The 19687-nt window shown below is 46.7% G+C and overlaps 1 protein-coding gene across 1 annotated transcript; it reads left to right on the top strand.

Moving 5' to 3' along the window:
• Positions 1-3328: 3328 nt before the first annotated feature.
• Positions 3329-6278, top strand: LOC120692849. The gene is made up of 6 exons (XM_039976243.1): positions 3329-3608; positions 3773-3847; positions 4298-4420; positions 4533-4631; positions 5196-5334; positions 5682-6278. Exons 2-6 carry the CDS (start codon positions 3824-3826, stop codon positions 5690-5692), a joined length of 396 nt encoding a protein of 131 aa, XP_039832177.1. The 5' UTR covers positions 3329-3608; positions 3773-3823; the 3' UTR covers positions 5693-6278.
• Positions 6279-19687: the final 13409 nt, after the last annotated feature.

The raw sequence follows: 19687 nt of genomic DNA on the forward strand, positions 1-19687 counted from the left end.
TTTCTCTTCTCCTCTTCGGTCCAAGATTTTGAATCCTTGTTACCGAATTTTTCAAGAGCATCATCCACATTAGCCTGAGTCAGAATAGCCCTCATCTTGACTTGCCATAGAGTGAACCTTGTGTCGCAATCCAGAGGTGGAAGATCATACTTCATCGAAGCCATTAGGAAAAATAACCAGGAAAAAAATCTGCAGTAAATAATCTCGGTATATAACTGTATAACCCTAGAAATAACCTGCAGCCTGTGTACGCCTACGTGTACGTTCAGCAAAAATCTAAAGAAATCCTGGTAGCCTTCTCCATGTGCACGAAGCAAAGATCCTCAATTTGAGGGGAAATCACACAGCGGGTGGCCTGCTCCCTAGAATCAGAGCGGCAGCCTCCTCACTCGATCTGCATGCGCAACAGCAGCACCTTTTCTCCTCCCACTGATCAAACTCGGCGGCAGCAATGACACCACCGCCGATTGAAGGAACTGAAATCCGCCGATAGCAGATCGGCTCGGCGGCGGCGGATGAAACCCTAATTTTTTTAATCGATCTCGTGTACGGCTCTAGTACCACTTGTTAGAAAATAATGCGAAAACAAGATCGAACATGAGACACGATTTTTATGTGGAAAACCCTTGTGGGAAAAACCCACGGGCGCCAACCGACGATCTTCACTATAATGAGGAGAGTTACAACGCAGGGAATACAATAAGTCATCAACTCTTCCTGTGCGGCTTACAAGATGTATATATATAGGACTGAACTGACTATAGTCAAAAACGGAAACAAATCCGCTAATCACATAACCCGAACCGTGAGCCCTACAGACGTTCCCACAAGACACACGTTATAATTCGGATCATATCTAATAAATGTGAACTGACTTACTTAGGAGCCATCAAACGCTACACCGTAACGGGGTAGTAATAAAAGTGGCTTTCGGTTCTGTCAAAAAGCATGTTGTGAGACATAGCTGGTCAAGATGGGATTTGCCCCTCTCTACTTGATATCTCTGGGCCCCCTCGAGTGATCGGATCAAAAAATGCATGGCCATACTAAGGATAAGAGTTGACCGAGGATTCCGAACCATAGGATTGAGAAAGAGTGGTCGGCTTGTAGCTAGACTAAATATCGTGAGACAAAGGGAACAACATCTAAAAGATTGTGACAGCTCGTCAGATATGATTTGCGTGTGTATAGGAGTTGAAACGTCTTGCTAGAGACCACTATCGACATTTGGCGAGTAGGAGTACTCGGGCCATGTCTATTAGCGCATGAGCCCATAGGGTCACACACTTAAGGGCCTAGAAGCCTAATGAGGATGAGATCCAAATTAGACTGGACTTAGATGCACTAATGGACCTCGTCAGGCCTAAAGGTGGCGCCCAAGGTGGGGCCCAAGGGGAACCCACCAAGGGGGCGCCCCAAGGGCTATATAAACAGGGGGGACGCCCAAAACCCTAATCCAAGCCTCTTGGGCGTCCACCCCCCTAGCCGCCATATTCTCTGCTACCCGCCCTCCTATGCGCCAAGCCCTAGGTCGGGCTCCGAGTGCCTAGGCTTCGCGAGGACGAGGGAAAGGTGCTGGTTGTGGCTATTTGGGCAATGCGGGTCGGGAGAGGGCTGTCCACGGTGAGCATGAGCTCGCTGACGAGAATGGCGATAACAGACCGGCAGAAACGGTGTACGTGCGCGAGTGTGGGCACAGGGGTGCTATTTATAGGATGCAACACTTTGTGGCGAAGCGAGCGAGACCCGGGGATGGTTTATCAGGCCTGGGGAGTGCGGCACTTCTTCCCGTACGTGTGGATACCTTGGAGGTGCCACGTCTGCTGTACAAGGAGGAGCCGTTCGTGAGGAGGTTCTCACAACTATACTACCGGCTTCCATCTACATGACATCGACGTGCTACAAAAGTTCCGCACCCGCGTGTCTAGTGGTAATTCCGTGATCTATAACAACAGTGTCCCTGGTTTTTGCAGTAGAAAATTTTGTTTTTACTACCCCATATCCCTACAGCGGTATCAAGAGCCAGTGCTGTGTCGTTATAGATTCAGATATGTGTATATGGAGATATGCGTTGTTGCAGATCGATCTATGACCTAGTTTTGTAAACTTGCTGCGAAGGTTGTGCAACGACATACTCCTACCGGTCGGTTTTCCACCATCAGAGTTAAGTGATGCACATAAACCCGGTCGCTGTGGTTGGAGATCAATGTGATTGGTCGAATCGAAACTTAGGGCATAAGCCAGATGCATGAGATGCTTAGGACAGTAGATTTGATCTACTGAGAATTCTATTTTGTTGCAAAAGCGTGTTTTACCGTAAAACAGTAATAACTTTTGCATGCGAACTCGGATTGAGGCGAATTTTATATCGATTTGTATCTACAGAAAAAGTAAGACGGGGTTTTGCATAGCCATGAAGTTTTTGTGAAATTTAGATTTCCCAATTCCGGCCTCTAAGATAGGGTTTTGGGCAATTTATATTCGGACGTCGAAATCGCATAACTCTGTTTTGGAGGTTTTGTGATCGGTATGGACCCTATGTGTATGTGATGCATGTGTGTAATTGTTTCATGACCTGCGTGTCGTGATTATGACAATTCGGCAGGAGCCATATGAATTGTTGCATTTGATGTATGGCCTGTGTGCTGTTGACACAGAATTGCGCCAACAAACTCAAATGCGCTAGAACGCGCGAACGATCAACACCTGTGAAGTCCTGGGCGGACCGGTCTGACCGGTTGCACCGACCGGTCTGTGCAGAATGCTGCGTAGACCTAGGAACGCAAACTCGGGAGGGACCCCGTCGGAGCTCGCGCAGCTAGGTTTGCCCTGAGGTCGGCAAGACCACTCAGAACACCTTCAAACATCGCTAGGACGTGAGAAGAACAACAAATTAGGGTTTGGAAAAACTAGGGTTTGAGAGGAACAAAAAGTAGATGCAAATTGTATTGATTTAATTGGGAATACCTCAATCGGCCTTATACTTCGTCAACCCCCTAAAGCTCCGATTCAAATTAGGTTGCGTCCACCAAGCAAAATGCCCCCGCTGAGGAGGCTAACCCTTCTACACCTTGAAAATTGTACCCAAATTTACAACTCCATCAAAATCTACGACTGAGATTCATCCCGTGATGGTCCAATCCAGATCTATGGCCAGAATTGCTGGGATCATCCCGACTCAACACAACCCCCACCCCCCCTGCTGGCCGCTGCCCTGCCTCCCTCTCCCGCGTACACCGTGCGACAGCAACCATCGGTCGCGGTTCGAACTTCGAACCCGCTCTGGAGCGTGGTTCCTTTCTTTTTTCCCCCTCCCGTCACTTCGCTTACCCTTTTGTTTTTTGTTTTTCCTGCCATCATGCGTGGGCCGCCGCCCCTTCGTCTTCCTGCGATCCTGCCGAGCGCCGGACGACAGAACTGCCGCCGAAAGCACCCGCCGCCGCCGCGGTCAGCCTGGACTACGCCCGCCTCCGGCGCCGTCTCCCCCAGCACCCGCGCCACCAACGCCCGCCGCCTCCGCCGTCTGCCCCAACGCCCGCCGCCTACGACTTAGGGCTGGTAGCAAGAGCAGGGCGGCAGCAGGAGGAGCTTCGACAGCGGTAGCACAGGTGAGCCCGACTAGAGCGTCTCCTCCTCCTTGTGTTACTTCACCCGCGAGATGAAGCACCCAAGGGTCATACGCTCACCCTCCCCTGGTCTTCATGGTCTCGATTGGAATCCCTAGGTTTGGATTACTCTGATATGGTGCTATGGTGGCTCTCTATTCCTGCAGTGTGATCACGGAGGTGATGCGCAGCACCAGCATAATAAATTCTTCATAGCGATGGAGGCCCTCATCAGGAGAGTAGTGAGACCGCCTTTTACTTTGGTTATGTGCCCCCATTTCTCGATTCCGAAGCTTCAAAGTTCATAGGATTGATTATTTGCTATGATGTGCGCCCTTTAGGTTGTTTATTCTTTCCTCCATTTGGTTGTGTTGACTATGCATAGGACTACAATCCCATATGTATCTGCTACTAATTATACTTCTGTATAGATTTGGATTTGGTTCATTCAATTCAATCAATTGACTAACCAAGAAGTTGCAAACATGCTTAAAATTACTTCAGCCACTTTTGGTTTAATATATATTGGAGCCCTACAATCCTGCAAATTGGTTAACAATTACCATGTTTTTTTGGCTTTTATGTTACTACAGCAAGTTAATTCAGAATCCTAAAATCCTGCAAATTGGTTTCAACCTTTTTATATTACTACATCAAGTTCTTGTTTAACTCCCGAATTACGTGCACTACAGGGACATGGTTCTGATGGGATGCTATTTTTTGAGGATGCACTTTTTTTCCTGAACCTGGACCAAGCAGTTTGCACTGTCAACCCAGCAGCTAATGGAGGCACTACTGGTTCACCATTCTCCTTGGTCAGATTCCATTATTTCTGACTATAAGTTTGTAATACTCATACTAAATGCTTGTCTGGTCAAACTTTCATTTTCGTGTTCTGAATCATTGATTGACCGTTCTTGTTGCCAGGATAAATCTATATCTGGATTTATATCCTCTCCCTCGATTTGTTTGGCTGGAAGCCCTGCCCACGGTGAGCCTTGCTATTATCCATGGTGGAGCAAAGGAGTAAGAAGACCTATACTCCTTCGTAATCCGCTTCCCTATCTGTTATTTCCGTCCAGACCAATAAAAAGGCCATAGCCCAAATAGTTTGTTTGATTCAATACTTCTGTACAAATTAGTTGGATGACTATAAGTTACACCGAGATAGGTTACATGTGTTCTTCACCTAGCAGGAAATTGGGCATGCACGGGCTAAATGGTTACATGTGTTTGTCTATGTGAAATCATTTTTTTGCGTCTCTATATCAGTTGTTAATTGCACAACTGTCATGTTTGGTTCCATTTACCTCGTTTGGACCCTATTTTGTTTGTAGGTGCAGTGCCTATCTGATTGGTGGTACCAGGGTAGTGAAATTTGTTCTTTTTCTAGCTGTGATGCAAAGCCAAGCAATACTATGATTCCACTATACAGATAGTGTGCTATGATCTGCTCTGATAACTATGATTTTTCCGTTGTATTATGGAGCATTGTGAGTTTTGAAGGATTAATTTCAGAAATAATATTGAAGGGTTTGACTATTAATCTGTGCCAATTTCTGTTTATGACATTGAAGGAATTTCTTGTAGTGCGCGGCCACCTGCACCATCCCGGACCTTGACCTGCCGGAACTGCGTGGTGAGTACCTGTTGTTGGTCCTCAATCAAGGCGTGGCTCTCTGCCTGTTGCCATGTTGTTGTTGCTGCTCTCTACTTGCCGACAACCAAGGTGAGTTTGGAAAATACAGAATGTATTTCCAGGTTTTCATGAAATGAGTTTCAGGTAGCAAAAGAAGGAACCAAAATACAGTTGCCATGTAGTATTTCAGTATCACTGTATCAGCCATTTTATTCTCAATCAATCTGAACTTTGTGACTGACAACAAAATTCATACCAAGCAAAAAATAACTTAAAAATATTTGGATTGCATTTCGTAGGAATTTTATGGTGGATATCACCCTAAACATTACTCAATGTATACGAGCGTGTTTTTCTTGTTGCTTTTTGTCACTAGAACTGGAATCTCAATGTCACTCTTATATTCTTGCTGAAATCTGTTGCATCTCATGGAACAGGCAAGTCTTGATAGAGGAAGGGGAAGGCAAGGCGAAGGACCTTGGCGTCATGTTTGATGCACTACCTGGAATGAAGACACTCTCATCAGCGAAGCAGGAAGACATGGTTGATGTGAACTTGAGGTCCGGCAATGAAAATTCGTCCCAGTCTCATGTTCAGGCTGGGGGATCCAGTTGTTAGTTGTTGTCTGTGACACTTATTGCTCATGATCTCTGAGACCCTGAGCATCAGAACACGTTATCACCTGCTGGCTGCTGCTTGGCCTTCTACGGCTCTACGCTCGGTGGAGGAGCGAAGACGATGGAGGAGCCTGTGAAGGAAGCGAAACGAGCAGGGCGGCGCTCGTGGAGGGTGCGAGGGCTCCACCGCCACGCAGGCACGGCCCTGTCCAATCTTTCATGGCTGCCAGGCATGTGATTCATTATGTGAAAAAAAATTGGTTGTATAATATATAAGAGCATTAGTAGATGTTAGACATGCTTCTAAGCATGTTTGTCCATTTGGCACAACAATCTTATGTAGAAATTTAAAGGGAATGAAGCTAAAGACAATATTGCTCATTCAAGAAATTCTCAATCTTATGAAGTATATTTGACTATGGATCATGTTTTGTTTGGTGTACATCTGAAATTTTTTGTGGCGTTAGCACGGGCACCTTACTAGTATTTATAGGCCAGGGAAGTCATACCTCTTTCCAAGTCGGGTTATACAAGAATTTACAAAATAAAACAAAGCCTACTGTTGACGCTCGCTAACGTCTCATTTCAAGGTTCACTTGGAGCCTGAAATCATGAGAATAAAGTCTCATACCTGCATATGTTATCCAGAAAGAGCCAATTCCACGTTTCCTCTTAGAAATATTGCTACATTGGAATTCAGGCAGAAATACAGGTAAAACAGGCTTCAAGCGTCAAGATACAAACCCGACCATCAGAACAGGCTAGCAGCTCCTGCATGAGCGTATAAAAGACGAGCGTCAACACTAGTGGTAGGAGTTATTACTAACAAATTCCACAAAGTGTTGGTGTATACTTATGTGCAGGTTGCTTATGCTTAAAAATGAGAAGAGAATGCAGCCCACGAGCAAGATGACACGTCATGGATCTGAGGCAACAATTTCACGACGAATCAGACGCGTTCACGAGGATCTACGGGCCCACCAGAGCACCAAAACCGACTAAAGACAGGCCCTTACCCATATACATGACATGGGAACCCACCTAACAGTCTTCTGACCAAAGACCGGGGCAAACGGAGTCAGCCCACGGTCGGCCGACCAGCTAGGTCGGCCGGCCCAGCGGTGACGGCCCACGGGCCCCACCGCCTCTCAGATGACACGTGGCGAGATGTGGTCGGTCCCCAATAGCGGTTTGGCTCATTTCTTGGGCAAGAGGCTGGCGGCTTCCTCCTATAAATACAAGGGGAGGGGTGAGAATAGGAACACACACACACCACACACACATCATCTCTTCTCTTGAGTCCTCACTTGAGGTGAGGAGTTGTCTTAGGGAGTTTAGGTGTAGAGGTACTCAGGAGGGGCGCCGTCAACGGCGCTCTTCTCCAAATTATACCTCTACGATAGTGAGGGAGATAGTCTGGGGATGTGCCGGGCTTGTTGGCGCTCTTCTCTGCTTGCACCTCGACGGATGCTTATTCGGTTGTAAGTGTTCGAGACTTTCTTTACTTATTTAGAATTAGGGTTTAGATCGAAAGTTATTATCTCTGCCTTACATTAGTTGATGTGTATGCTAGCGAGTAGCATTTGACTCTAGAGTGGGCTCCGGATAGAAAAGGATAACCCTGTACGCCTCTAGAGTTAGTAGGGAAAGGCGTAGGCGTGGTGTCTAGGCTGGACTATACCACTCAGTTGTCTGATAGTTCTACGGTTTGTAGAGGTAGCCGACAGGTGGTGACAGCCCTGCTCGAGCCTTCTAGTAATCCTCCACGTTCGGATATTGGATAGAGCATATATTGGAACTATTGGCTTGTATAAGCCGGTCAATACCTTTAGCTCGAAGTATAACGGCGACGTGATTCTAGATCTTAGAAAGTCCTCTCTTTCCTATCCTCCTACACCAGTGTGTGTCCTTGGACAGCCTGAACCCGTAGGTAGTGTACTCACGTTCCCTAGTGGACACGATACCCTGGAATACTCTTGGGTGAAAGCTACAGCGGTATCCGTGCGCTTGCGGATTTTATTCGTGATGTTACAAATACCAACACCTACTCGGATTACAACTGGACAGACCAGTCTTATCGGTCGGCCCGACCAGTCAGACCGGTCGGCCTCTGATCTGCCAAAATTGGCTGTCAACATATGCCCCCCTATTTTTTGGTGAGTTTCACAAGCCAAAAAGCAAGAACTAATCTGATGTACATGTTTTACACAGAGCATGCAATCCAACAATAAAACTAAGGGCAATACCCATTATCGGCCGTCTTCATCTTCACGCACTTTGCCATATGCTTGGGTAATATTTCTTCAAGTACCTCCCATTGATAGTTCTAGGTAGACGCTCGCCTTGCACCGTCTCTATCATATATGAAGTCCCGGAGATAACCTTGATGATCTTGTATGGACCTTCCCAACTTGGCGACCACTTGCCAAACTTGTTGCTTTTCATCCCAAGAGTCAAAATTGTCTTCCAAACTAGATCTCCAACCTGAAAAGATTTAATTTTCACCTTCCTGTTGTAAGCTCTGGCCTCCCGAAGCTTGTCCTTCTCAATTTCCTTTAAAGCCTTCAAACACTTGTCGGTCACCTCATCAATATTATCCATCATCAAGTCATGATAATCAACAGCGGAGAGGTCATTTTGTTTTGCTAGTCTATAAGCGTCCTGATTTACCTCAACGGGCAAAACGGCCTCTTGACCATACACAAGCTGAAAAGGAGTAACCTTAGTAGCACCATGTCTAGATATGCGATGAGCCCATAACACTTCGGATAACACTTCATGCCACCTCCTAGGATTTTCTTCTATCTTCTTCTTGACAAGTTTGATCAAAATCTTATTACTAAACTTAGCTTGTCCATTGGCCTGAGCATAGTATGGAGATGAATTGAACAACTTAATCTTGTAAGATTCGGCAAAGACACGCACCTCCTTTGATATAAATGAATAACCTTGATCTGGTGTCAAAGTTTGTGGAATGCCGAATCTATGAATAATATGCTCAGTAATAAACTCAATTACCTCCTTATGTGTCATATTCTTCAAAGGAACTGCCCCTTTAGTGAAGTAATATGCTCAGTAATAAACTCAATTACCTCCTTATGTGTCAATTACCTCCTTATGTGTCCATTTAGTGAAATAATCTGTTCCAACCAACACGACGCGATGCCCCTTTGAAGATGGAGGATTAATTTGCCCAAAAAAATCCAACCCCCAACCTCGGAACGGCCATGGTATAATAATACGATGCATCAACTTAGCAGGCACCAATTGCAAATCACCAAACCGCTGACATTTTTCACACCCTTTATAATACTTGAAGCAATCAGACATCATGGTAGGCCAATAAAAATCGGCTCTTCTAAGTAACCACTTCATCTTGGGAGCCGATTGATGAGTACCACAAATGCCTTCATGAACCACACCCATAGCAACTTTGGCCTGATCCGAGTCCAAACACTTGAGAAGCAAATCTTCGGCAGCTCGATGATACAATTCATCGTCAATTAAAACATACTAGATAGCCAAACGCCGAATATTTCTCTCCGCACCACAACCAGGATATCTTAAATATGATATAAGAGGGACTCTCCAATCCTGGGCTTCGGCCGCGACGATCGAATCATCTCTTTTGGCTGAATTGGAATGAACAGCAGCATCACCGGTCAGACCGGTCTCACTGACCGGTCGGACCGGTGCGTCCAGAACTAGAAACTCGGCTTTCGTTTGCATTGGCTTATGAATGTTGAAATATTTCTTCGTAACATTATAGTCAGATGCTTGCTGAGCCAGAGTATTTGCCTCTCCATTCTCTTCCCTTGGAATATGTTCAATAATAAATTCGTCGAAGGAAGAAATAATATCAAGGCATTTATCAAGGTATGCATTTAAAGAACCGTTATAGCATTGGCATACCTTGGATACTTGCTGCACCACAAGAAGAGAATCTCCAATGGCTTCAACATGTTTTCACGCCCATGGATTGCAAGAATTCCGAGCCAAATAGAAGTGCTTCATACTCAACTTGGTTATTTGTGCGTTCTTCTTCCAATCCGTTTGAAAACTCAAAAACAGCACCATTCAGAGAAATAAGAACAGCACCAATTCCTTGACCATCATCACAAACCGATCCATCAAAGTACAACTTCCACGGTATGCAAGTAATATAGCCGACTTCTAGATCATGCTTGTCATTAATCCGATGCTCAACAATTAAATCCGCTACAATTTGGCCTCTCATAGATTTCAAAGATTCACAAGCCAAATCATACTCAACCAAAGCATAAGCCCACTTGCCGATTCGACCACTCAAAATTGGTTTTTATAACATATGTTTGTTCACATCGGTTTTACATACCACTATGCAAGTACTAGATAGTAGATAATGCCTCAATTTGGTACAACAATAGTAAAGAGACAAACATAATTTTTTCAATGAATGTATACCAGGTCTCTGCATCAATAATTCGTCGGCTTAAGTATGTAATAATGTAATCCTTCCCTTCGGTTTCTTGAGTCAAAATAGCCCCAATAACTTTGTCATCAGCAGCCACATAAAGGGTAAAAGGTACTCCTCTCCTAGGCGCCTTGAGCACATGTGGTGAAGACAAATAAATCTTGATCTTCTCAAACACTTCTTGCTGTTTTGCCCCCCAAGTAAATTCAGTTTCATCCTTTAACCGAAGAATAGGAGTAAAATCATCGATCTTTCCGGACAAGTTGGATATAAATCTTCTCAAGAAATTTACTTTGCCCAAGAATTTTTGTAAGTCCTTCTTGCATGTAGGAGCATCAACTTTCTTCATGGCTTCAATTCTCTTAGGATCAATCTCAATACCCTTCTCATGAATAATGAAGCCAAGAAACTTCCCAGCCGATACACCAAAAGCACATTTGAGTGGGTTCATCTTCAAACCATACCGGCGCATCCTCTCAAGAGCAAGTCTCAAATCGGCTAAATGATGATCCAAACCAGCCGATTTAATGACAATATCATCGATGTACACTTCCAAGCTGACACCATGCAAGTCATGGAAGATTAAATTCATATCTCTTTGATAAGTTGCACCCGCATTCTTTAAACCAAAAGTCATAACAACACTCAAACAAGCCGACAAATCCTGGACATCTAAAGGCCGTTTTAGATATATCTTCTTCGGCCACAAAGATTTGATTGTAACTGGCGTTACCATCAAGAAAGCTAATGACACGATGTCTGGAAGCCTCATTGATCAACATATCGGCTATGGGCATATGATATTCATCCTTGGGAGTAGCTTTATTAAGATCTGTAAAATCAATGCACACTCTAATTTTCCCCGAATCCTTTTTCTCAACGGGCACAATGTTAGAGATCCAATCAACATAACGACACGACCGAATAAATCCAGCATCAAGTAAATGATTAATTTCAGCTTTAATTCGGTCATATTTAACAGGATTGAAACGCCTAACCGGTTGCTTATAAGGTCTAAAACCGACTTTGATTGGTAAACGATGCTTAACAAGATCACGACTTAAACCAGACATTTCATGATACTCCCAAGCAAAGCAATCAACATATTCTTTCAATAAATTAATCAAATCGGCTTTATATTCAACCGATAAATTTTTGTTTACAAAGGTCGGCCTAGGAATAATCCCATCACCAATGTCTACCTTTTCTAAAGGATCGGCCGATGTAAACCCCTGGCCCAACTTGTCTAGATCATCAAAATCTTCAATGGCTTCACACATATCATTCATACGCGCCTGATATTGATCTAGCCTCTCTTGCAGCCATTCTGCGTTGGACCGGTCAGGGGGTTCGGTCTGACCGGTCGGCTCTGTGCGCCAAACGGGATCGGACCAGTCTGACCGGTCGGCACAAGCGGTCTGACCGGTCACCTCTGGAGTTTTTGTTGAACTCATCTGATTTACATTAAATGATTTAGCCGATTGTCCATCGCTTTAGTACAGCAGAAACAAAACTATCTTTAGTGCAAATGATCAAATTATAATTGGACAGATCCACGCCCGATAAACACTTGACGTTGTCGTGTGCACTAATGCAACCGGAATCGGCCAAAGCAACAAAAGATGAAGTGTCTCCATGGACTACCTCAACCTCATCATCGATCCACTAAACAAGAAACTGATGCAAGGTAGAAGGAACACATTGATTTGCATGAATCCAATCCCTCCCAAAGATCAAGTTGTAATTACCTTGCACCTCGGAGACGAAGAAGGCCGTAACAAGTGACTTACTTCCAATAGTGAGCTCCATGGAAGCAACTCCTTTGGCACTAATGGGCTCGTTCCCACCAACGCCATTGACCGTCATGTTCATCTTGATCAAGTCTTCATCTTGGCCACCAAGCTTCTTGTACAACGAGTAGGGCATAAGATTTACAATGAGCCCCACCATCCACTAGCATGCGAGTCATCGGCTTCCTGTTAATGTGTCCCCTCATGTAAAGAGCTTTGAGATGGTTGTCCTTTTCACTTGTCTTCTGGAACACAGCTTCACAGGGCCCAAACTGATGATGAGCCATGTCTTCCTCCGGAACCACGAAGTAATCTGAAGACAAGTGCACCACATTGACTTTCAAGTTGGTGCGCTCTGGAGACGCTCCATAATCCACCAATTCCTCACCTTCTGATGCTGGAAGAACTGCCGGGGCTTCATCAACAAAAGGAACCGAAATGGACGGCGCCGATTCGGCTGGTGGCTCTGCGCTGGGCTCAACCGGTCTGACCGGTTGGTCAGTGCGGTCTGACCGGTCTCACCGGTCGGCTGTAGTGGTCCGACTGGTCTTGTTGGCTGATTAGCTGTCTTGATCTGCCAAACCTTACGTTGAGGGATCATTGGCCTGTACTTGTTGAAGTGCTCATCCCTTATCTTCTCTACCTCCTGTTCCTTCTTCTCCTTGTTGCGAAGGAGCTGTAGCTTCCTCTTTTGTGTATCCGTCAAGCCTGAAGGGCATCACCTAGGCTGATGGTACTTGTCTGCTGCGCTCTTGCTGCCACTGGTCTCATGATCATTGGCCATGACCGGCTTTTGCGAAGGAACATCAACCGATTTCTCAATGTCCATCGGCTCTTTGCCCGCATCTTTTATGGGCACCTTGGTTTCACCGATCTGAACAACAGCATCGGCTTTAAGCTTCTCTAGATCAGCAACAGGCTTCTGCTCCTTCTCCTTAACATGGTATTCGAACCTTGGAATAGGAGTTTGGCCCGGCCTCTGATGAGACCGATTTGACTAATCAGAGGTGACCGGTCTGACCGGTGCAGCCTGCTGCACTGGACCAGATTGGCGCGGTCCTAATCGGTCATACACGGACACTCTGGAACTTTCCCCTTGATAATTTGGAGGATAAGGCATTGGGAAACATTGCATCTAGATCCCTTCATGCTCCTACGCCGGATTTGTTGCATTTGACGGTGGAGGCACCCATGCAATGGTGGCATACATCTTCTGGAGAGGATACAATGTAACAACATCACCCGTACGCCTGCTGGATTGCCTCCTTGGGGACACTGGACGATCTTGGCGCAGTGGTGATCGCGGTCTCTTTTTTAGCGGCCGATCTTTCTGAACAGTCTTTGTGTACTTGTTCAACAACTGGTTGAAGGTGGGCTTTTGATTCGCAGCTCTTCCCTGCACCTTCACCTCGTTGGTCTTCCAAGTACCCACTTCCGGACGCTTCGGCTTGAAAGTCTGGGGACGGTCACCCGACCGGTCTGACCGGTCAGAGGCACTGATCGGACCGGTCGTGCCTGAGCAGCAGACCGATTTTCTGGTGGAGAGCTTCCTGTAACGAACATGGCACCATTGATGCCATTTCGAGTGATTTTGGTGATCGAATGACAACACAACACTTGGACTAATATGATTGTTAAGATGATCATTCGCAGGCTTTTAGGTTCAAGTGATGACAAAGAGAAAGAGAAGATAGGCGTAGCAAGGCCCGATGGTAGTCGGAAGAACCGACGCCTTGATACTTTGGTGCAGAAGGGAATCGAAGCCAAGTCAGCCTATAGGCACCGGTTGAACCGACGGTCCAAAATAGGGCATCGGTGCAATGGCCGTCCTTTGTACCAGAGACGATGTCAAGTGCCCAGAAGAAGTTTCTTCAGCACCGGTTCAACCGACGGTGCATCGGTGCATACCACCGGTGTAATGACGTCAGCATCCAGGAGAAGATTCTTTCAGCACCGGTTGAACCGGTGAGGCATCGGTGCATTGCATCGGTTCAACCGGTGGTCTCTGCGTCAGCTGTCAGGACTTCAACGGCTACTTCATGTTGTGAGTGACCGGATGAACCGACGCTACCCTGCCAAGAGGCATCGGTTCTTCCGGTGGTAGCAGATTTTCAGCTGACCGTTGGAGCAACGGCTACAAGACTTGGTGGCCTATATATACGCCTCACCCCGGCCATTTGAAGTGTGCTGGAGTTGCTGAACATCCCAAACACACCCAAGAACATCTCCAACCACCATAGAGCTTCATTGTACATCATATAGGCTTAAGCACACTTGTGAGAGTGCTTAGTGCTTGTTTAGGGATTAGTTCTTGCGAGAGCTCCCTTGAGAGAAGTCTTGCTGCGGCAAGCAACTTGTGATCCGTCGTGTGACCCTCCGTCTTGGTGTGGAGTGGCAACGACACTTTGTGCGGGGGAAGAGGAGGCCCCCTCCTTGGTGGAGAAGCTCCGTAGTGGATTTCGGCTGGGTGACCGAGAGAGACGGTGGCGGTGCACTAGACTCGGTGTCTTGTGCGCACTTGCCTTTGCTTGCCGGCATCACCTTGGTGGCGTAGTGCAAGACGGTGATCGGAAGAGCCTCGGTGTCCCGTGGACGTAGGCGTTTGTGCCGAACCACGTTACATGACCGTGTCTACTCGGGAGTTTGCATATCCTCTCCCTTACCGCTTTACTTACCGCATTACGTTTCCGCATTTACTCTTTCTTGCTTCCTTTACTTTCCTAGTTAGTTTGATTAGGATTGGCTATAGGTTGCAAGTCTTTTGGGGTAAGTAGAGGGTAGCATAGATAAACCTTAGTCATAACTAGCTTGTGTAGGATGTGTTAGGTTTATCTTATGCAATTAGATTGAGCCCTAGGATAGAAAAGCGATTAGCGACCCTATTCACCCCCTCCCCCTCTAGGGTCGGACACCCCGGTGATCCTTACACTTCCTTGCCCCCCGAGCCTTGGATTTCTGATGGTGATCTTCAGAGTATCTTTTCCATCATTAGTCTTTTTCTTAACAACCTCTCTGGCTAGAATCTTGTCATTTGCATTTATCGGCCTTGGATCACTAATAACAACATTCTTCCCCTTAGGTCCTTCGGCTTGTTTCGGCCGAATGATCACATTTGGATTGTTCAATTCCAGCGTATGAACAGGGAAATGAGCCTTGTCAATTTGCATCTCAGAAAGTACCAATCATCCTTCATTAATGGCCGATTGTACCTGTCGACGGTACAATCGTTAGTAGCATGAGATGTAGAATTATGCCACTTACAATATGCATGCCGTTTAATCTCCTCGGGAGATGGTATAGCATGTGACAATCAGATGTTGCCATTTTTAAGTAGTTCATTAAATTCCGATCGTACTTAGAGACATCAAACGTAAATTTCAGCTCCTCTTGCCGATTCTTTTGAATCGGCTTAAGAGACGGAACTGAACCGGGTTTGGCCTTTGATGGCCAAACAAACTCAGTGGTGTACACTTCCTTATTCTCATCGTCCGAACTATCCGAATCATGATCAAGAATATGTGTGTTGGACCGATGAGGCTTGAAAGTATCTTTGGCATTTTTAAGCTTAACCTCTAAACCCATGACTTTGACTTGCAAGAAATTAACCGTATGATATTCAAAGCCCTCGAGTTTTTCTTTCAAATAAGAACATAAACCAAAGAACTCACCGTATGATATTTTATTACCGAGAACCAAAGAACTCATGCTTTCCAGGTCTGGCGTTGTTATGTATTTGTGTGCAGTTATTTATGTTAAATGGTGTGCCCCCAAGACCCAGCCAGGACCTCAGAGCCCGAACGCCGCGACTACTCGGCGCATCTCCGTGACTCCGCCAGCGACCCTGATCGGGGGCTGGGCGCCACTTACGACCCGGCATGTCTCCGTGACCCAGCCAGGGCCTCAGGGCCCGGACGCTGTGACTACTCAGCGCGTCTCCATGACTCCGCTAGTGCCCTTACTCGGGGGCTGGGCGCCACTTACGACCCGGCGTGTCTCCGTGACCCAGCCAGAGCCTCAGGGCCTGGACGCCGTGACTACTCGGCGCGTCTCCGTGACTCCGCCAGCGATCCTGCTCAGGGGCTGGGCGTGTCTCCGTGACCCAGCCAGGGCCTCAGGGCCCGGACGCTGTGACTACTCGGTGCATCTCCGTGACTCCGCCAGCGACCTTACTCGGGGGCTGGGCACCACTTACGACCCGGCGTGTCTCCGTGACCCAGCCAGGGCTTCAGGGCCTAGACACCGGAACCACTCGGAAAGTCTCAGTGACTCAAACCATGGCTTCAGGGTCAAGGAACCGAGTTGGATTCACATGTTATGGCTATCTCGAGGTAGCTAAGGACCGGTACCCTCAGGTGATCAAAGTGACAAAAACAGTTGCTGAGTGCTCAGGCAATCGGATTGGTAAGAGTTAAAGATAAGTTCTTTGACCCCCGAAATGCTTCTCCGAAACCTTCCGAGGCTCAGGGGCTACACCCAACGGGTGCGCCCAAGGGCGCATCCCATTCTGGATCTAGAACAACAACGGACATTTATAATGAGCACCTAAGGACTTCATTCGGTACGACAAGTTCAACTCGGCCCTCCGGCGCTCGAGGGCTTGACGGAGGTAGATCTATGTACATCCCTGCCGAGTGGGATCCTCGAACCTGGGAGACTACCCTGCTCGGTGACTCGTCTACGACTACTCGGCGTGCAGAACTCGGCTGTGCGCGGAAAGGATCTTCAGTAGATCGGGATGAGAGGCTCCAACTAGAAGCCCGGATATCTATGGATCTTAACCGACCTCCTTCCTTGTAAAACAACCCGAGCATATCTTCCTTGTACCCCCAGGCCTCCTGGTCTATTTAGAGGAGACGTGGGAAGACCCATAGAGACTTCTTCTTTTCGCAGCATTCTACAAACCCTAATACAACCCCAAACACAGGACGTAGGGTATTACTCTCATCGTTGCCCGAACCTGTCTAAGTCCCTGGATCTTCGTGCTACCATCGAGCTCTTGGTCTTGAGATCCCCATCCTGAAACTCTACCACCGGGTACACCCCTGGTTCACTGGCCGGAATAGCAATCCGACACTTGGTAAGGAAGCATACACATTGAGCAATCCGAGAGATCATCCGAGGAACTTTATAAATTTCTTTTGAAAAAAAAACTTTACAAAACCTCCGGACTGACGGTTGAACTAAAGAGAAAGAAATATGAGCACTCTATGATACCATTCTGACTCTCAACCGCCAAAGATGAGGTGAAGCTATAAGCTCCACAGGAGTAAGGTAAGAGGTAGGAACAAAGGCCAACTTATTCAAAATCAAGGTAAGAAGCATTTGGTTGTGCCTAACTTTGAGTTGGAAATTCAACATCGTAGCAACTCCTGATCAACAACGAGCGCCTCGTTTTGCTCAGGACGAGCAAAAGGCTAGCTTGGGGGGGGGGGTGTTGACGGTCGTTAAGTGTGAAATATAATCATCAACTATACTCATAAAAGAAGGAAAACTATACCTCTTACTCGCATATTTGTATCACTAACCTAGCTCCACAGTTGTTTTCGAAGAGTTATGTTTTCAGGAACACAAGTTCGGAATAAGAAGAAAACACAAAGAATACGCAGGCAAAGTCGCAGAAGATCGCGTCCTATGTAACACATGCAAAAGAGGCACACTTGACAGACCAAACCGGCCAATGAAACCCCGGCACCGACGTACCAACACCAGGGCCCACCAAGCAGCGTACCAGAGAAGGACGGTGGGCATAGGCGGCAAGGTGGGGCCGGCCGAACTAGGGGTTCGGCCGAAATGCCCCTGAAGCACGTCCAGGTGCATTTTGGCGGGGGATCAGGTCTTATCCTCTCGAGGTCGGTTAGGGATGTTTCCATGTAAAGTGTTGGCGGGAACCAACCTCAAGCACTATATAAGAGGCCTCCGACCACTCTCTCTCACACACACCACTTGAAGGCCTCTCTCTCACACTCTCTTGTGACTTGTACTCATTAGGGTAGTGGACCTAGGCTAGTACTTCATCTTCTTAGCGAATCCAGTCGTCCTCGGGGTCGGCGAGCCATCCTCGGCCTCTGGTTTGGCTTTGTATTCCGACTTTTGTTATGCTATTCATACTGAGTTCATTCTTGGTTATCTTGCTATGTTCTTAGCATGCTTAGCCTTGATCTGTGCTTTATCAAGTTATACTAGCTGCTTACTTAGACCAGATGATCTGGGTATGAATATCGGTTCGTTGTGCTTTCGGGCTTACCTTTGCATCTTACCTGTCCATCCGAAGGGTGGGGGACCCGGGGGTGCTAAGGTAGTGATCTCATATGTGGGCATGGTGCCTAGGTATGAGGGATCCCTCGGATATGACGGTGCTCCACGGTTTGACTGGGGTAGACCGCAGGTGGTTACAGCCCTGTCGGTCTGTCGGGAAGTTGCTTCTCGGTTAGTGTACTCCCCGACGTTCGGGTATCGTGTAGGAGTTCATGCAAAGATGAAACGGGATTGGATGTTCTCCAGTGCGGGTCATTTCTCCCCGATGTCCCTAATTTCCCGACACCTGCAGCTCTAAGCATGTGGCTAACGTAACTTACCTGCTAACATGAATAGTATACTAGGATCTGTGCCTATGCTCCCACTAACCTTAGGTGTGCTTGTTTATTTATTCATGAGAGTTGGTTGTCCTATGTGTGTCACATTACCCCTAATTATCTTTTATTTAACACTTACCCCTGCATAATCAGTAGTCTGCACCTTACTTTATAATGTCATGGTTATGGAACTAGTAAATATCTCTACACAACCTCGCCATCCCTTAGAAAAATGTAAATAACGATACCCTGAATACTTCTGGGTGAAATGCTACAATAGTATATCCGTGCGCTTGTGCATCTTTCTGTAAACATTAAGACATACCAACACGGCATTTCTGGCGCCGTTGCTAGAGACACCCCCGTTCCTAGTGATTGCACTAAGAAATGTCAACAGTTACCCAAGTGGGACTAACTTTGGAGATATCCAAAAACCTATTCGAGCAAGCGAGTAGGGTGTCCTGCTTGAGGACTGGAGTAATCTCGAAAGTTGATCGGTTAGGATTAACCCCGTCGGGTTACCCAACTTTGGAGATATCCAAAACCTACTCAAGCAAGTGAGTAGGGTGTCCTACTTGAGGACTGGAGTAACCTCCAAAGTTGATCGGATAGGATTAACCCCGTCGGGTTATCCAAGTGGGACTAACTTTGGAGATATCCAAAAACCTACTCGTGCAAGAGAGTAGGGTGTCCTACTTGAGGACTTGAGTAACCTCCAAAGTTTACTGGTTAGGATTAACCCCGTCGGGTTACTGACGGACGTAGATCTATGTACCTCCCTGCCGAGTAGGGTCCTTGTATCCGGGTGGCTACCCTGCTCGGTGACTTGGCTACAACTACCCGTCATGCAGGGACTCGACTCCATGAAGGAAGGATCTCCCGTAGATCAGGATGGAGGCTCCAGCTAGACACCCAGATATCTAGGGATCTTAATCAACCTCCTTCCTTATAAAACAACCCGAGCATATCTTACGTGTTCCCCATGACTCCTAGTCTATATAAAGGAGGCGC

Source organism: Panicum virgatum, chromosome 9N, assembly GCF_016808335.1.
Source record: "Panicum virgatum strain AP13 chromosome 9N, P.virgatum_v5, whole genome shotgun sequence".
NCBI lineage: Eukaryota > Viridiplantae > Streptophyta > Magnoliopsida > Poales > Poaceae > Panicum > Panicum virgatum.